The 17,172-nt window shown below is 40.5% G+C and overlaps 1 protein-coding gene across 2 annotated transcripts in view; it reads left to right on the top strand.

The window, feature by feature from the left end:
* LOC101161760 (partitioning defective 3 homolog) overlaps window positions 1-17,172 on the top strand; it is a 409,623-nt gene continuing 392,451 nt past the window's right edge. For both annotated transcript variants that reach the window (XM_023950354.1, XM_023950353.1), the window contains exon 1: window positions 1-263. In XM_023950354.1, the coding sequence (XP_023806122.1) occupies window positions 144-263 (120 nt within the window). In that variant the 5' untranslated portion in view covers window positions 1-143. The remainder of the gene's footprint in view (window positions 264-17,172) is intronic.

The following is a 17,172-nucleotide window of genomic DNA, read 5'->3' as shown; positions in this document are numbered from 1 at the left end:
GCCGCCTCCCGCAGCTGGATCCGGATCTTCTTCTTCTCTTTTTGGATTTATTTCATCCGGGAATGGTTTTCGTGGCGTGGACGCGGCGTCTTCCTCTCTGGAGTTAACGACACTCTGCTGGAGGGGAGGGGGGGGACACAGAGATGAAAGTGACGGTGTGCTTCGGCAGGACGCGGGTGGTCGTTCCGTGCGGGGATGGCGTCATCAAGGTCCAAAGTCTGGTCGAGAAGGCGACCATGCGCTACAGGAAAGCCATTGCAAAGGTGAGTGCCACCACTCCCGCGCGCTTTTCGTGGAACGTGGAAGTGGATCCACGCAGGAGCAACATGGCGCTTTCCCTGGAGGAGGGGGAGAAACAGCCAAGGCACCTGGCGGCTCCCACAACCGATACCAGTAGAGAGAGAGAGAAAGAGAGAGAGAGACCCCCAGGGGCCCCTGATAGACCAGAAAAGAGGGGGCTCTCAGTGAAAGGGGGGTTCTGATGAACCAGCTTCACTTTCTCCTCTGCTCATCCGTAAAGCTGAGAAACAGACGGGTCCAGACTCCAGTTCTCGGTTGGGTTGCGGTTCGGTTCCCCCCCGTCCATAGGAAAAGTCAGGAAACAATGGAAGCCCGAAGGCGTTGAGTCAATTCCGGAAGTGTCCTTAGGTTCAAACAGGCGCGAACTGTGAACTCAAACTTCCAGGTTGAATCTGTTCCTCAGAATCTTTCTGACCTGTGAAAACCTCCGTTTCTCAGAGTTAGGAGCTCTGTCTGTACTTTACTGCTCTTCCAGGTCGTGTCACACCGTCACTATGTCCATTTAGCCTATTTACCACTAGGAAATATTGGTCTTTCATCGTACACGCGAGATATACACGAAATATCTGTTTGTGTATTTTTGGTTGGTTGAGAATTACACAATTGATCCCTTGTGCTATCACTTAAACATTGGGAGTGGGGTCATCTAGACCCACTAGACAGTGCGCTGAACCTTTTTTCTGTAATGATTTGTGATCTTCACTGGTGTCCATGGATTACATGAACTCCTCTCCACCTTTATCCACCTTTGTCATGGTAGTGAGAAGACGTCAATGTAAGGGTGGGGTCATCTGGACCCCACAAGATAGCACAATGGTTATGTGTATTTTGCATTTGTAGTTTATACAGACTTATATGTAAATCTTATGCAGTTGTACTTGATTTTAGTGAGATGCATAGGAACATTTCCACGACCGTTCCACGTATATCTAACGGACTTTTCACGGATGTTTTATATTACATATATGGCGAAAATATAACCTTAAAATGACAGAATTGATGAACGAATCACTACTAAATGACATAAAAACAGCACAATAGTCACATGCGGTTCCTGATTTACATTGATTTATGTGTTCTTTGCTTGGGTTGTTCGTACTTCTTCCATGGTTTTAACGCGGTTCATACGTGATACATCTGTGAAAATTTCACATAAAGGCCACAACTTCAGAATCCTTTTTTCAGTTGTTTTTGGCAGTTTTTTTGTGTTAATATACTGATATATAAAGTAATAATTAACTAATAATTAATAATTATGAAAACATTTGCTATGTGCATATACTTTTTTTATTAACTTTTTCTGTCCAACAGCTGAGCAAACAGGAGCTGAAGGCCTCTTGTGTTGGACATATTTTACTGTTACAACAGGGGTTATGAATCTTCTGACACAAGGTGTTTATTTGAATAAACCCCGTTTAAAATTCAGGATAAACCTTATTTATATTGATTTTCTTTGTGTCAGTTTTTTGTTGGACTGGACAGAAAAGAAAAGAAAAGAAAAGAAAAGGAGGGAAGAGGAGAGAGGGATGTTAGAGAGAGGGGGCATAAAATCATATAGCGTCATGAAGCAACAAGTTGCTGGATGTTTATAATCATTACTGTCAGGTTTGGATGTTTAACAATCTGAAAGGGGCAGGGCCTGTCCACACACACACTCTAATGTGACCAACATACCTGTTGGATCCAAAAATGTTCACATACACACATGTCAACATGTACACAATATAACTAATATTCACACATGCATACTTATGCCTTCAGACCAACACATGTGAGACATTCATTCAGTCATGCAAACTGTTTGTGCAAAGGTGAGAAAGCACCTGTGCTCGAGTGAGTGTTTATGTTCTTCTGGGGTGGATGATGGAATGTATAAAGAAGGAGGGAGAGTGCCCTGTCATCCCCACACCAAGACCCCTGCAGCAGCAGCAGCAGCCTGGACCCCCCAACACCCACACAGTAGCAGATAGAGAAAAACTATCCCAGCAGGATCGCCACAGACGCCCCCAATGCCAGAGCAGGGAAGCATAGGGGGACAGAGAGTGTAAGCTCCAGCCCGACCAGAAGAATAGCCCGTCCTCTGCGCCTGGGTGGTCCAACGCCCCGGAAGAGAACCCCCAGCCCCAGACAAGCAGGCCACCACCATCCAGGAGTTCTGAGCATCCCCCCAGCCCAACCCAGGCACAAGCCTGGGCCCCCAAGGGAGACCCGCACCACGCTCCAGGCAGCCACCCACCCAGCCTACAGGAGGTCCAGGAGAGAGCAAGGCAGGGGCTTGCCACTCCTGCCCAGGAGAAGTGGGGGTCCCCAAGGAGTGTTGTAAACATGGCTTGACAGAGCTCACCCACAATTCCAACAATGTGAACATATATATATAAAAAAACACCCCTCTGCGGGTGGTTTCTCACCCAAGGTCGAGTCCTCTACCAGAGGACTGGGGGGTTGAGGGTCCTGCAGTATCTTAGCTGTTCCTAGCACTGTCCTTTTCTGGACTGAGAGGTCAGAGGTCTTTCCAGGGATCTGTTGTAGCCACTCCTCCAGCTTGGGGTTATACTGCCATAGTTTAACACAGACTCTGCTTCCATTTAGTATTCAAAAGGATTCTTGCTAAGGAAGCAGCTCAAATATTAGAATTATGAACTGCTTTGGTAACTCAATAATTGTTGTAGACATAGTGAAGAAAACACAGCACACAACAGGGGTAATGACAGATTCGACAGCAATACTCCGCTTTTGGATTTACAAGGTTCTAACTGAAAACAAAATCGTTAGGGTTTTTTGGAAACGTTTTTGCCAAACCTGGCCAGAAATTAAAAATTTGACGTAGGCCTACTGGTGCCAGTGCTATTTTCTGTTTTAACGCTTTAACATCTTTTGATCTATTGTAAAAGCGTTCCCAGTGGCCTTAGAATTTTATTTTGTAATTTTTAGCCAAAATAAAAAACATTTTTTTCTGCAGAGGAGTTTATTAGAAGTTTGCCTCTTGGTTGTGGGCGGGACTGTTGGCACAGAAGTAAGCCTCCTCTGATGTCCCATCATTCCTTTGGTTATTCACTCTCCCGCTAGCTGACAGCCCCTCACAACCCCAAGGTTACATTAGCGGTGTAACCAAAATGCCGAGAAAAATCGGAGCTATCCAGCCGTACAGTTTTGAGCCACATTACAGCTTGAATAAGGAAAACAAAGACAATTCCAACTGTCTACGTTGTTTGATTTCACTTTTCGGACAAGCTGCAGTTTCTTCTCTGACTTCTTCTGGTTGCTCGCCATGGCGCCACACATCTTGCATAGAGGTGTGTGCACTCAGACATACCCATGACAGTATGAGTCCTTTCATTTGCCTTGTCATTAATCAGTGATTATTTTGGTACATTGCAACTTATTGGCACACTTATAAGCTGCAGACAAAATACACTATTATCAAAATGTTGATACAAAAAAAATAAAACTCCTATAAGATTACATAGAGTCTAGAGCTTTAAATCTTATGTCCTGTTTGAGGCTGTAATGCCTCAACGTTGTTTAACAGTAATGTTATCTTTTAAGATAATATCAGTTTTAGGAACTCAAAGGCAACCGTATCCGCGTTCATGCCTCTGTTTACAGAGGCTTCAGAGTTTTCCTTGCTTCAGCAGAACACAGGCGACTGTTTTATTGATCCATGCAACCGTGTGTTGAAAGTGTAGAGCTGGGTTTTTCTTCTGGAGGATCCTTGATCAGCACATCTACAAGCGTGACAATCCAAGGTTTATGACCGTGAGGAGACCGAAATCCGAACACAATCTCCAATTCTGCATGCAGATTTTGGACGGGTAGTTCCCCATCTGTATTTGCGTCTGATCAAAGTTAAAAATAAAATTATGATGCAACAGATTTGTTGGCACGTCTTCAAAGGGTTGGTGACAAAAGGGTTAAAAGAGCCATCATCCGCAGTGTGGGTGTCGTCTTTGACGCTTGATGTGCGCCTCCACCCACCCCACGCACAACACTAGCGCCTCCATCCAACTCTTTCCCGTGAACCATCTGGGAGTTGCAAAACATTCTCTTGCACGTGTTACTCAGCTGTATTCAGAATTTGCAAGAGGGGTCTTTCAAAATAAAAATAAAAAAAACCTCTGAAGCAGCTAATCTCAGGCAGACAATGTCGCTCTGGAGTACCTGATCTTCTTTGGGGGTGGGGGTGCTGGGCTTGATTTCTTTGTTTCAATCCCAGGGGACCTGACAGCAGACACAAGCTTCCTCTCAAGGCACCATTGACTTCAGAGTCAATGTGGTTGGCGGTATGCGCAGCCATGAAGGATTAGCTCTCCTCACGCCTCTCCACCCTCCATGCGGCTGCCTCCTCCGCTCAAGCAGGGGGGTAATAGCCGCATATTTACCTCCACTCAACAGCAGCAACACCAAGATGATATTTTGTCAGCTTTGCTGTCTGCATACTAAAGGGCTCTCGGAGGAAACAAGGATCTGAATTGGTCCTCTTGTGGCGTGTTCGAGTACCCCGCCAACAAAAGGGAACTCAAATGTTTAGCCACTAGATCCATAACTTGTGGGCGCAGGTCTTTAAAGAGTTGTAAGATCTTGTTTGTTCCCTACATCCCTGTCGTCTCAGCATGATTTAGAGCTAAAACCCTAAAGTACGTAATTGTTCATCTTCCTCTTAAATCACTCTAAAGTAAGACTTGCTAACACATTGGGGCGTAGTCGCTAAAATCCCGAAATACAGCTGTTTTTCGACAAACACACAGAAAATAATTTTTTTTTAGCAATGAAGTCCTCTTCTCTGTAAAACAAAACAAAAAATGCTATGTCAAGTTAGCACACAAGAAGGCCTTTCAAACTAGGAATACTTTCACAAACGTCCTTGTATCAGCCATTTTTTTATGACACCAGTTGGATTTAAAGGGACGTTTCAGGTTAAAAAAAGAATGTGGTCTTGTCATGGTCAGCATCAAAGCTTTAGATTTATTAGTCTTGCCTGTTTAAGTTTCTCTAAATTGCATCCTATCTAATTCATTTAGCTGATTGCTGTAATTTATTTCATTTCCTTTGCTAAGTATCTGTTGTCCAATGTTGTGGATCGACTTCAATACAGTCTTGATTGGCAAAAGCCAAGGAATCAACAATTTGTTCCTCTGTTTCTGGGCAGCAGGACATTTACCAACATCCATTTGCTTAGGTTTTAAACACAACCATTCCTCTCACCCAACCAGCCAGCTCTGGGAATCTGAGCGGAAAATGTATTCCAGTCTTTGAATCCTCATATTCCCATTCAAAGAGCTGACATGAGCCAAGCCCTTCGCTACTTACTACAGCTCTGCAGAAACACTTGCGAAGTGTGGGAAATGCCTCAGAATTGGCTGTTAGTGCTTATTACCTCACACCACTCCGGGGTTATGTAATAACCTTGAGCTGCTGAATTTAAATAGGTTTATGGAGGACGGGTAAAGTTAGGGATGCTATGAAATAAACTGGAGTGGATGACAGTGCACTGTTCAGTGGAAGACAGAAAATAACAGATTGAATAACCTCTTACAGACCCTCTTGCACACAGATCTGCACTTTGACTTTGTTTGAATGTCTCATTTTTGTTTTTTCTTTCTTCATCTTCTTTTAGCTAAATCCCAATTCTATGATAAAAGCATCTTTTAAAGCCAAACCGAGTAAAAAGATTTGAGCGCTGCAGATCTCTGTTTGGCCCCTAAAATGGAAATCGGCCCCAATCACGCAGTTTCAGACTCAATTGGAATGGGATATTGTAACCCAATCAGATACATATTTTATTATTTAATTATTTTATAATTATGATCAGCACTCTGTATTTCACGCTTATTGTTATCGATAAATAATCCACTAGAAGTTTTTTCATGTCAGGATAACAACATTTTATTACCGTAAAGGAAAAAAACAGTTTGGTAAAGTTAGCAAGATATTCCCACATTCTTACTCATTATAATTCTTTAAAAAAAAATTTAAAACTGACATCAAGTGTCTATATTGATTTGTCTTAGCTCAAACAATAACCTATAAAGGTATTTGAACTGAAAAAAATGGGGGTTTATTTACTTTTAATGATATGGGCGGTTTTCATGCTGCCAACAGAAAGATGGCAGTTAGACGGCCCCAAGGGACCGTCTGCAAAGTGCAAGCTCCAGGAAAGAGGGATTTAAACAAAAAATCCATAATATCTCAAAAACAACCAAAACAAACAAATATTTATATTAATATTAGCTAGTCATGAATACTCATCATTACATTATTCAAGTTACATCAACGATTTTAAATGAAAGTCATCATTCATTTTATACATTTTTAATGAAGATATGAATCACATGTTCAATAGTTTTAAAAATACTAAAGTTATTTTCTGTGTTTCTTGCAAATAGTTAACTTTTTCCTTGATTGTTCAAGCTGCCTCACAGAAGTGTTGTGTTGAAATGTTGAAATAAAAATCCAATGAGTCAGAACTGGACCAAGGCCAAAAAACCCTGATCCCTGCCTAAAACCCAAGTTGGACTTCAAGTGAAGTGTTCACATTCAGAAACCTGCAGCAAAACAACCCAGTTTGTAGGAAAAAAAAAGATGACGGGGGAAAAAAGCCTTAATTTAATGCAGGGATGGCTGGTGACAACTTGGCAAGAGCTGCCTGTGAGTAAAAAAAGGGCGGCGATAGTAAACACAGTAATGAAATCCAGGATGTAGAAATGGGACTTTGAAAAAATTCAAAGTATTCAGAGATTGATTTATGGATTTCAACTATGCAAGCTGCTGGGATGAGTTTGGGCTGAGACAGTGACTAAAAATGAAGGTCAGGTGTTGGCTTGGCCTGAAGCTAGTTTAGACCTCCAAACGAAAATGTATTCCCACGTTGGTCTGACAACAAAATTGTAGCTCGTCACCTTAAACACATGCAAACAGAACATCTGAGGTGTTTTGGAAATGACCAAATCTGGGAACATCTCTGATTGACAGTCTTCTTGATAAGAAACTAACAAGCTCTCACAGGTTGGATGAGGGAAGGGTGGAAACGTTGCCTTACAAGACCCAGATCGTCTGCTTGTCTGTGAGTGATGAGGTAGTGAGTGCACTGATAGATGTATTTCACTTTGAGGCCCAACGTTTCAAGTTTTGGAGGCTAATTCTTTACAATTTCTAACATAAACAGCTCTGACTTAAGTCTGACAAGCTCTTCACTGGTTAGAATGTCTGACTTTTATCATTTTTGAAAGCAGTTTGGTTTATTGAATGCCTTTCTGTCAATTACCACAAATTAGCAAAGCCAATTGAATGAGATGTTTTCCAGTAATGTCAGTGTTTTGTTTCATATCCACCTTTATTCGATACAATTAAATAGACAAAAAAAGGGAACCCTTTAGCAGTCACTGGAGTCTGGCATGAGAAACTAAGTTTGATTGACACAATGGACTCTGTTGTGCTTGTGAGCGTGTTCAGACTAAGGCGGTAAAGTGTAGGTTTGTGTTGTTTGTCAGCTTTGCGGTTCTCTCCTGTCTTGAATAGATATGATGTCACCAGCCCTTCCAAAAACTGGCAGCCTGACAGTGGTTTGTACACGCCCACCAAGGTTATTGTATTGTGTAGGCTTTAGGAGTCACCTGTCAATCAACTCACACTACCGTTTGAGTGGAGATTTGATTTTAAATACAAAACAAATGATAAGGTTTTACTAAATGTATATTTACTTCTGTTGTTGGTGCGCTGTACTTTGGAGTAAGTGAGGAGTAGTTTGTTTGCCTCTAGTGGTTACTTGGTGTACAGCACCACAAACCGCAATTATTCATTTCTCCTTCATGATAAATTTTCAAACGGTTAGCACTTCCGTGAATTGAAAGGGACACCATCCAAACTTCACTACCTAATCCGAGTCCCTGATTGGTTAAACTTCGACCTGGTTTACCTTTGCGTATTGTACGTAAAACGAGAAACTTGCTTAGCAACGCGAGAACCTTTTAGTTTTAAACAAGGAAACCCAAAACTCGTGTTTACACCCGTTCACATAGACTTTTCATCGGAAGTACGCTTGAATGTGCGTTGCCAAGGGTGGTGTTAGCGTTTTTGTTTTTTTTAATATTGTTTTTTTTAAGTTGTTTTTTAATCCAACTTTATGTTGATTTATTCTCCTGTTGACTCTGTAGGTCTTTTTTTTGGGGGGGGGGGCTTATGCATAGTTTCCCCTCTTTGTCCTGGTGCATTTTGAATTCCCACTAGAGCACATCTTTAAACTGCTTCAATAAAGCGTATGCAAGAAAACAAACTACAGCCGCAACAATTCTGTTTCTCAAAACAGATCAAAGTGAAGTGGAAAATCTGTTGTAGATGCTCCATTTCCATGGGGGTCAGTCTGATGCAAGGTTTGAGAGTGGATCTGAAAACAATGACTCCTGCCACATGAAAGAGTGGCGTAACACTTATCTTATCTAACACCCCTCCTGCACCTTGGATCACATTGAAAAGACTTCAGGGCTCTCTACAGAGGAACATGTGTCCAAGTGAACATGCAGGTGCTGATAGACTAGTATTGTGTTTATGTGGGAGTAACATCTGCAGAAAGCCAAACATTTTGGATGCTTTTTTTTTTTAGGCAGAGCAAAGTGGGTTTGTGGCTTCTGCCGGAGAATGCACCGGCCATACCAAGCTATTGCGCCACTTTTAGACTCAGGGTCAGCATTTGTTGTCAATGCGCTTTCTCAAATTCTTGTCCTTTTGGTTTTGTTGTGTTCGTCCTTGGTCCTTGATACTTGAATAACAGAAATTCTTATTTTCAAACTCATGTACAGAGTTGGAAACCCATAGCTAGTTGTGAAGTTTGCCGTGTCTTTCATTCTTTCTTTGGAATAACCATACTGGGACCACAGTGACATAGCAAACCTCAGCTCTGTTGACCGGCCAACTTAAAATTTTTTGGTTCCAGTCATGATCTGCTGTTATCTTAACATGCTGGTTAAGACAAACAAGCTTATCATCAGCTCTTCCATCAGAAGAGGTGAAAGGAATCTGAACGCGTTGAGATATTCTAATTTAATGTTTACTTTGTCTTTGAAATGTTCATACAGTGTTTTTTTTAATTAAATTGCTACACATTTAAAGTTTGCAACATCTTTTTTTATAATCAACATCAGTTTTGGAAAAACAATAAATAACCCAAAAACCCTGATTCGCTGGTAGATACTTATCAATGGTTTGCAGTGATTTGTAGAAATCTGTTGAACGTTCTCGTCATCTTTTCTGCTGCATTTGATTTGATTAGATTTGACTTATTGTTTTATATCAAGCATTAATTCATTAATACACAGAAATTCAAAGAAATATCAGAAAAAAATCATTCAGAAAGAAAGCAAAACATTGTTTAAAAAGCAAAGAAAAATTAAATAACAGAGTAATTATGCATAATCATAAAGAGATTTTTCAGTATAATACAAACTTAGGTCACAGATTCATTAAATATAGTGATTATTAACTAAAGTCAAGTACAGTCTTTTTTGCTTGAAAAGGAGTGAAAACAAGTGAACTTCTATAATGCCACCCCTTTTGAATTATTTCATTTTATATTTTGCAATCTTGTCATAATCCGCTTTTTAAAGGCATACAATACAGAAATTGAAGAAGGGGTTGACAACCCACTCACAGTTAGACTCCCTGTTATATGTCAAACGCAGCTCTACTAAAGCCTTAGTCACATGCTGGGGTTTTTTTGGTGTCCAGGGCCTTTGGAAGGTTGTCGACATCTTAAAGGAAGCCCAGGTGCATCTTGCAGTTAGTTCTCTTGAGGCTCGTTCGGGTACCTCAAGGAATATCATAAAAATTGAATGTATGAATGAGGATTGAATGAATAATGGACATATTGTAAGTGCTTTGAGCATCTGGAAAAGCGCAGATGAATCTAATACATTATTATTATTATTATTGTTGTGTGTGTGGTAAGTGTATTGTGAAATATATGCAAGGCAAATTTAAGTTGCTCGCGCTTATCACACTCATGATGTACAAGTAATGCTGTTGTAAAATAATCTTACGCTACACTTTAGCCGTTCATAGGACCGTGTGCAAATGCTGCACGCCTAGGGTGCAAAGATGATAAATAAGTGTCTGAAGGATCCCGGAGGCTGTCCGCACAACTATAATCTAATTTCTCCAAGTGTTTGTCAGTTTGCGCCATAAGGGAGGGCACTCCTATCGCATGATCTTAACTTAACTTTATCTGTTAAGTGTTTGCTGCCACCTGTCACCCATGGCATGCCCGTTGAATAAAAACGTGCATGAACCTTTTTATTCTATGGGCTTACCAAGCAGTCTATGACCTTGCTTTTTTCGTGCCACGTACAATTTTGCCCATTTTCCGGTCACACACAACCTGTATCCACCCATAAAGGCAGTTCAGACTAAGGCTCAAGATGTCTCCTCTAAAGGAAACTGCTATTGTTGCTTTTAGGGTGAAAAGATTGAGTTTGCATGTATCTTTATGCAGCTATTGCCAAGGAATAGTGCTAAACCTGTAGGATTTGGCAGCATGATTTCGTAACTCGGATTACCTATCTAGTATGTCAGTTTTAAAGGAAAATGCCAATTTGGTAATTTTACAGTTCCCATTTGTTTTCATCCCAACCCTGCACTTCCATCTTCATTTACCTGACACACACCCATTTGTGAACACAGCCGTCTGCCAAAGATAATGGGTTAGCTGCAGGAAGCCTTATCATTAAGCTCCTTTCATGCAATTCTTTAGGTCGGGCTGGTTGCTGAAAAGCTGTGTTTGGGAGTCCAAAAGAACTGGCTTCAATGCCTGAAACATGGTAAAACATGTCAGAGGACGCAGTTTCATGTTGCCCAAAAAAAGCCCTCAGTAGGTCTTTTTTTAACCAAAGCTAGAAATGGAACCCCCTTCTTTACAATGTCTATTTGTGTTCATTTCTGCTACATTTTGAAATCTATTCCATCTTTTAGCAAGAAAGCTGAAGAGAACAAGATAGTCCATAAATTTCATGCTAGCTCAATTGGAACTGTGAAAACACAGTTTCCCATTTCCAGCCAGCAGTCTGACAAATGAAAGGAACCATGAACACCGTGTCAGGCTGTTACTACCGCTGGCTCGGAAGATGGGTCACATGACACACATGCAGGCTATGTAAAATGGAAACATAAAGCAATATGTCAGCATGTTGAATTCAAAGCGACTTAGTTGTAAAAAAGCAAAACAAAACATGCTTCGCCTCCTTTCAAGTACCTAGTTATATAATTCTGCATTTGGACCGTTCTAAAAAACTCTTAATGGAGAAAGTTGAGGTGAATTTTTCAAGGCCAAATTCAGAAACAGTTGGTAGTAGAGGGTCATACAACCGCAGTTATTCATTTCTTTAAGCTTTGGTCAAAAACAGACCAAAGGTTAAAGCAAGTTAAGTAGTGTTTCTATTACCGACTCTTTTTGCAGGAGAACTTTGCACTAGTTGGGTTTCGTTTTTGTGCAACCCACATGTTTTTGTGTGATGACATGCCCCCGGCTGAAGTGCTTTTGTTGTGTATTTAATCAGTTAATTGATTCAGAAAAATGTAATTGAAAGTACATTTTGTTTTGCATTGGTTACATATTTTTTCCTCTTTTGCCTCAAGCTAAATCCAACAGAGAGCAAGTTGTTGCAAAGGCCAACTATGTGGTTTGTGGTGTTTCAACATGCACACACACTATGACAGGCTCCGCTGGGTGGGATCCAAGGTTTTGTTAATAGAACAAACAGAACGTGTTCACCAAAGGATAACAGGCTGCAAAGTAACACACGTTTCAAAAGGAACATTTGATATTTTTCTAAAGAGTGTTATTTCTTCAGATCATGTAAGAAGGGGTTTAATGGAGCCTTGTGTATCATAAAACTGACTGACAAATAGCCTGAAACCTTGACTTTATCTTTCTACTGGTTTCTACTGAGGTCTAATCTGAACAATAACCTACACAGATTTTTGTGTACCTACTGCCATATTTTATTCAAAATCCTCATGGCCAAAATATGATTAATTGTGTAATTAGCCAGGAAATTAATGTTCTTTTGATGCCTTAAAACTGGTTCATTCCTAACTATAAACAACCCCAAAGTAGTATTTTGATCCGCTTACACATTTTGTAGTATTCCTCTAAAAACATGCTCTCTGAGTACCAGCCCCTCCCAATGTACGAAAACCAGCTGGTTCTCACATTGTGACATCATGAAGTGAGGAACCGCCCCTTCCAGGAGGAGTCTGCAATACCAGCACCGCCCCCAGGCTAACACACACACCTCCACGGAGCTAGCGGTTGTCGCCTAAACTCTTTCCCTTTCTATGCAAAGTATGCACATTCATCTTTGCAAAAGTTTGGATGTTGTTGTTTTTTTCGTGGGAGGAACGCAGACACGCTGCCGAGGCCGGCTCTAGGATGACGTCATGAAATGGGCGGCACCCACAAGGAGTGAAAGGCTCAGAGATCTAAGCGTCTTGCTTTCGGGTAGGAAAAGGAACTGCAAAAATAACTAATGTCATATAAATAGTCATTCTTTAGAATGGAAAAGGAAGTAAAATATTATCATTTATATGGATATAGTTTACTCTGAAAATCTTAAGAAATGTATAATATAGGCCCTTTAAGAGCTCAAAGTGGATTTTGCATGATAAAGGCCTTTTAAGTCTATGTGGTTTGTAGAGAAATTAGTTGAGTTACAAGTATTTCTTCACATTAAAAATAAGCTTTTGTCCCATTAATACAACTTCATAGAAAGGCTGCTAGCTTCATGCTTGTACGTTAGCAACAGATTACTAGCATCACAGAACTCATTTCTAAAGAGCTCTAAACCTAACAATTCACAAAAACAAAAAAACGAGAAATAGGTAAAAAAAAAAACGTAATTTGATTTCTTGACAATGAACATGGGCCTTTACAAGATTTTGACAAGTTTCTGACAGTCAACATCAGCGATTTTGCAACAAGTTAGCTAGCAGTCACATGGTGAGTGAGGCGTGTTAGCTTAAAACTTGGTGACTGCAGAGATAACAAGGAAGCTTGTTATAGGAAAACAGGAATAACCTGCTAATCAAACTTGCTTTTTGGCGCCTTTATTAGATAGGGTGATTAAAAGGAAAAGACAGAAAAGATCAGGAAATCAAAATAAATCTAAGTTTGTTTGCTAATCATAAAACTAGCCATAAAAACCCACTTTTGTTTACAAGCTCAGGAATTTTAGTTGTAGAAATAAAGTATTCTAGATTTTAGGTTGGATTTAGTCTGATAAATAATTGACTTAATTTCTAGATTTTCATAGCAGTCTGTATTTTTACGGCTCAAATGATTTTCTGTCTTTATAAAATCAGATATCCTTCTTTTGGTTTTGTTTAGGTCATGTCACACAGCCAACACGTACATTTTGTGCACATGGCATGGATTAAAATTGGTCAAAGATGAATATATTTGGAAAAAAATGAAACAATTTTATTATATCTTTATGTGAAATTTTCACACATGTATTATGAATGAACCACGTTACAACCACAGAAGAAGTACAACTATACATTACCAAGGAAACACGTAAATCAACATAGAACATTAACCGTACGTGATTATTGTGTTGTTTATATGCAATTTATTGGTGATTTGCGTGTTAATTATGTCATTTTAACATGATATGTGCAGCGTATAAGGGATATAAAAGGTACACATCCATGGTATATACGTGATAAGTCCGTTAGACTGGAATGGTCGCGGGAAGCCACAAATTTGCAAATGCATCTTGCAAAATCATGCACTATTGTGTAAGATTTACGTAATAATTTTGTATAAACTACGTGAAATACGTTTGAACTCCTGGGTGGGGTGCTCGCCTGTGTACAGGGCTAGGCCCCTGTTGCCTCTGGTCCTGGGGGTGGGTTTGGGCTTTCCTGATTGGCCTGCCTGTGTCCCAGGCGCCTCCCGTCAGCTCAGCTAGGGCTGATGGGGGGTGGAATACTCTGCCTCCTGGAAGGGGTGGGGGACCTTAGGTCCCAATGGGGGCTCTGTTACCTGGAGTTGGGGCTCTGCTCAACAACTTGGGGATAGTATCCCTGACTTATTGGTTTCCATCAACAAGCAATTCACATAAACATAGTTATTATTAATAAATATCAGCCTCAAATACAAAAGGGAATTAAACAAATATTCACTTCATGCCTCTGAAGATTCAAAACCCCCTATTGTAACAGTAAAATATATGTATCACGCATGTATCACGAAAAAACGAAATTTCGTACGTGGAAAATGTGCAAAATGTACGTAGTGGCTGTGTGACACAGCCCTGAGCAAAGCTGGTGAAAGTTTCACTTTTCCCTTTCGACTGGCTGTGGCGCCCAAAGTTAAGAGGCTGTGGTTTTGCAAAGGATTCTCAAAATAATCTCATCTGAATTCAGCAAACAACACAGACATTTTGCTGGCCAAATTCACTGATGAATATGTAAAGTTGTGGATTTATCTGAGCAGAGCAATTTCCTGTCCAGACATCTTTTTTTTTTTGTTTAGCTTCCAGAACATGTTAAGGATGATTAGTCTTGGCCCGTGAAATGAGGTCATCTGGTGCGGGGCAAGGAAATGCCTCTGAAAGACATGAGAACTATTTAAAAGTGTCATCAGGGTCAGTCACAGAGCATTCATGCTTTTACTTTGAGCTCACATTACATCCTCCACATATTCAGTTGTGACTTGTTGAGTGTCATGGTTTTTCACATAAATTCAAAATTGGTTTCTGGTAGACCTTAAAGGAAAAAACAAACAAACAGTTTTTATAATAGGAATCAAATTTCTCTACATGATTGAAACTGAAATAAATCCTCCTGACGGGCAACTTAAAGGCACTTGAGGTTCTTTAGGAGGACATAAAGACTAAACAACTTGTTATCCCATTGATGCTTCCCTGAGAAACAGTACATTGATAACAGATGGGTCTTTGCTCATCTGTGAAGCTGAGTGTGTTGAGTCGCCACTGACAAGCCAACAACCCTGCACCCTATGATTAGGGATCAGTGGTGCGTGTGGAAAGGAGTCAGCATGTAAATAGCATCTTTCTGCCAACAGAACCTCTTATCTTTAACAATGCGTGGCAAAAAAACATGTTGACCAGGAGTGAGCACTAAAATTTTTTATTGCTTTTTTATATTAAACACAAGGGAAGTACCCTGCTGTTTTGGATGTGCTGTGGATTGAATTTTGAAGGTATCGACAAGTGTATTTTCCATAGTTTTTTCCATCGTTTTGTTCAGTTTTATATAAAATTTTCAAGCATTGATGTGTTTTACAGTAGTATGAGTAGTAGAAGTAAAGCTAGCGAAACTGTCAGCCCCCGGGCTACTGGCATGCCAGCAGATAGAGAGCTGCAGCGGGTGGGGCAGGCTGGTGACCTGTCCTGGGTGTATCCCGCCTTCGCCCAACAGTACCAGGACAGTCTCCAGTAACCAGCAACCAATTCAGTGGTTTAAGATTCTTGCATTGGACGTGTATTCCACCCGCTGATCGATTCACTCAAAAAGGTCACATGCCCAAAGCTGATTCCTGATTCGTAGAGGCAAAGTGGCCAAAATTCAAATGTTTGAACTGTGGCCTTGATGCCCAAATCGCGCCGCGCTGGTGCCAGACCTTCACGTGCGGCTGTCACTCAAATCGGGGGGCAGGACCTCAGATCGCATCTTTGCTATTGACTTAACACTGAAACTGGCCACCTCTAGCATGTCAATCGCATTCAGTATGAACACAGCTTTATTTATGGTGAGATTTCTGGAGGAGTCAAATTCAGTAAAATAAGCAAAAAGTTTGACTAAAAAAACCCAGATTTCCAGGAGAGGTTCTTTCTGTTTTGGAGTTTGCATGTGTGGGGTTTTTCCGGGAACTCTGGTTTCCTCTCACAGTCCTAAAATGTGCTTCATAGGTTACTAGTTGACTCTAAATTGTTTCTTAGGTGTGAATCGTTATTTGTCTCTGTCTGGCCCTTCAATGGAATTTCAAACAATCCAGGATATATCTCACTTTTTCCTAGAAGTTACTGGGATAGGTTCCGGCAACCCAATGTCCCCCAACCAGGAACAAGGAGACTTTAAAAATAAGTGGACCTGTTTAGTAGGTATTAAAACTCAACTTGTTTGATTCAGAAGTAAAGAGGAAACCCCCTGGTCTGTTGGGAAACAAGGGTTCCAGTTCACTTGCAAGTGAACCCTGGTGGAAATTCAGATAGATGGATTGTAGTGTTGCACTAAAATGTAATTGAAAAAACAACCCAATCTGGGTCGAGGTGCCGAGCTAGAGTGGACAACCTGTGATTGGAAGATTTCAAGTTCAATTCCCAAATACCCTGGTTATGTGTCAAAGTGTTCTTGGGCAAGACATAGGACCCCCACATTGCTCTTGGTGATTATAGGTTGGCACCAGTGTTCGGCAGTGAAGCCGCCATCAGTGTGTGAATGAATGTGTACATGGAATTTTAAATGTAAAGCACTTTGGAGCTTCATGGAAGTGTTAAAATGTAAATGAGATTTGCCAAATTTACACAAATTACAAATATGGATTATAAACAAATTGAATAAAGTGGTTAGTTAAAGGCACCTACATGTTATTCCAGGTGGTTTACCAAAAATGTAAAAGCAAACCAAATCCAAATTGTGTACCCTAGTATGTAGTGAACTACATCATGGAAGTGACCATTTTAACACACGTGTATTCAAACGTGTGCTACTTTTGTAATTTGCATTTTTCCATTGTTTATATTTCCAGCCTAATGTAAAAGTTTTGTTGCTACACAACAACAAAGTCTGAGCGGAACATGTCTAGTAAAGTGCAATCATACCTTAGATGTCTATTTCTTTTTTAATTGTTCTCGTAAGAAT

The sequence above is a fragment of the Oryzias latipes genome, chromosome 20, assembly GCF_002234675.1.
Source record: "Oryzias latipes chromosome 20, ASM223467v1".
Classification (NCBI taxonomy): Eukaryota; Metazoa; Chordata; class Actinopteri; order Beloniformes; family Adrianichthyidae; genus Oryzias; species Oryzias latipes.
This window is presented reverse-complemented; position numbering and strand designations above follow the sequence as displayed.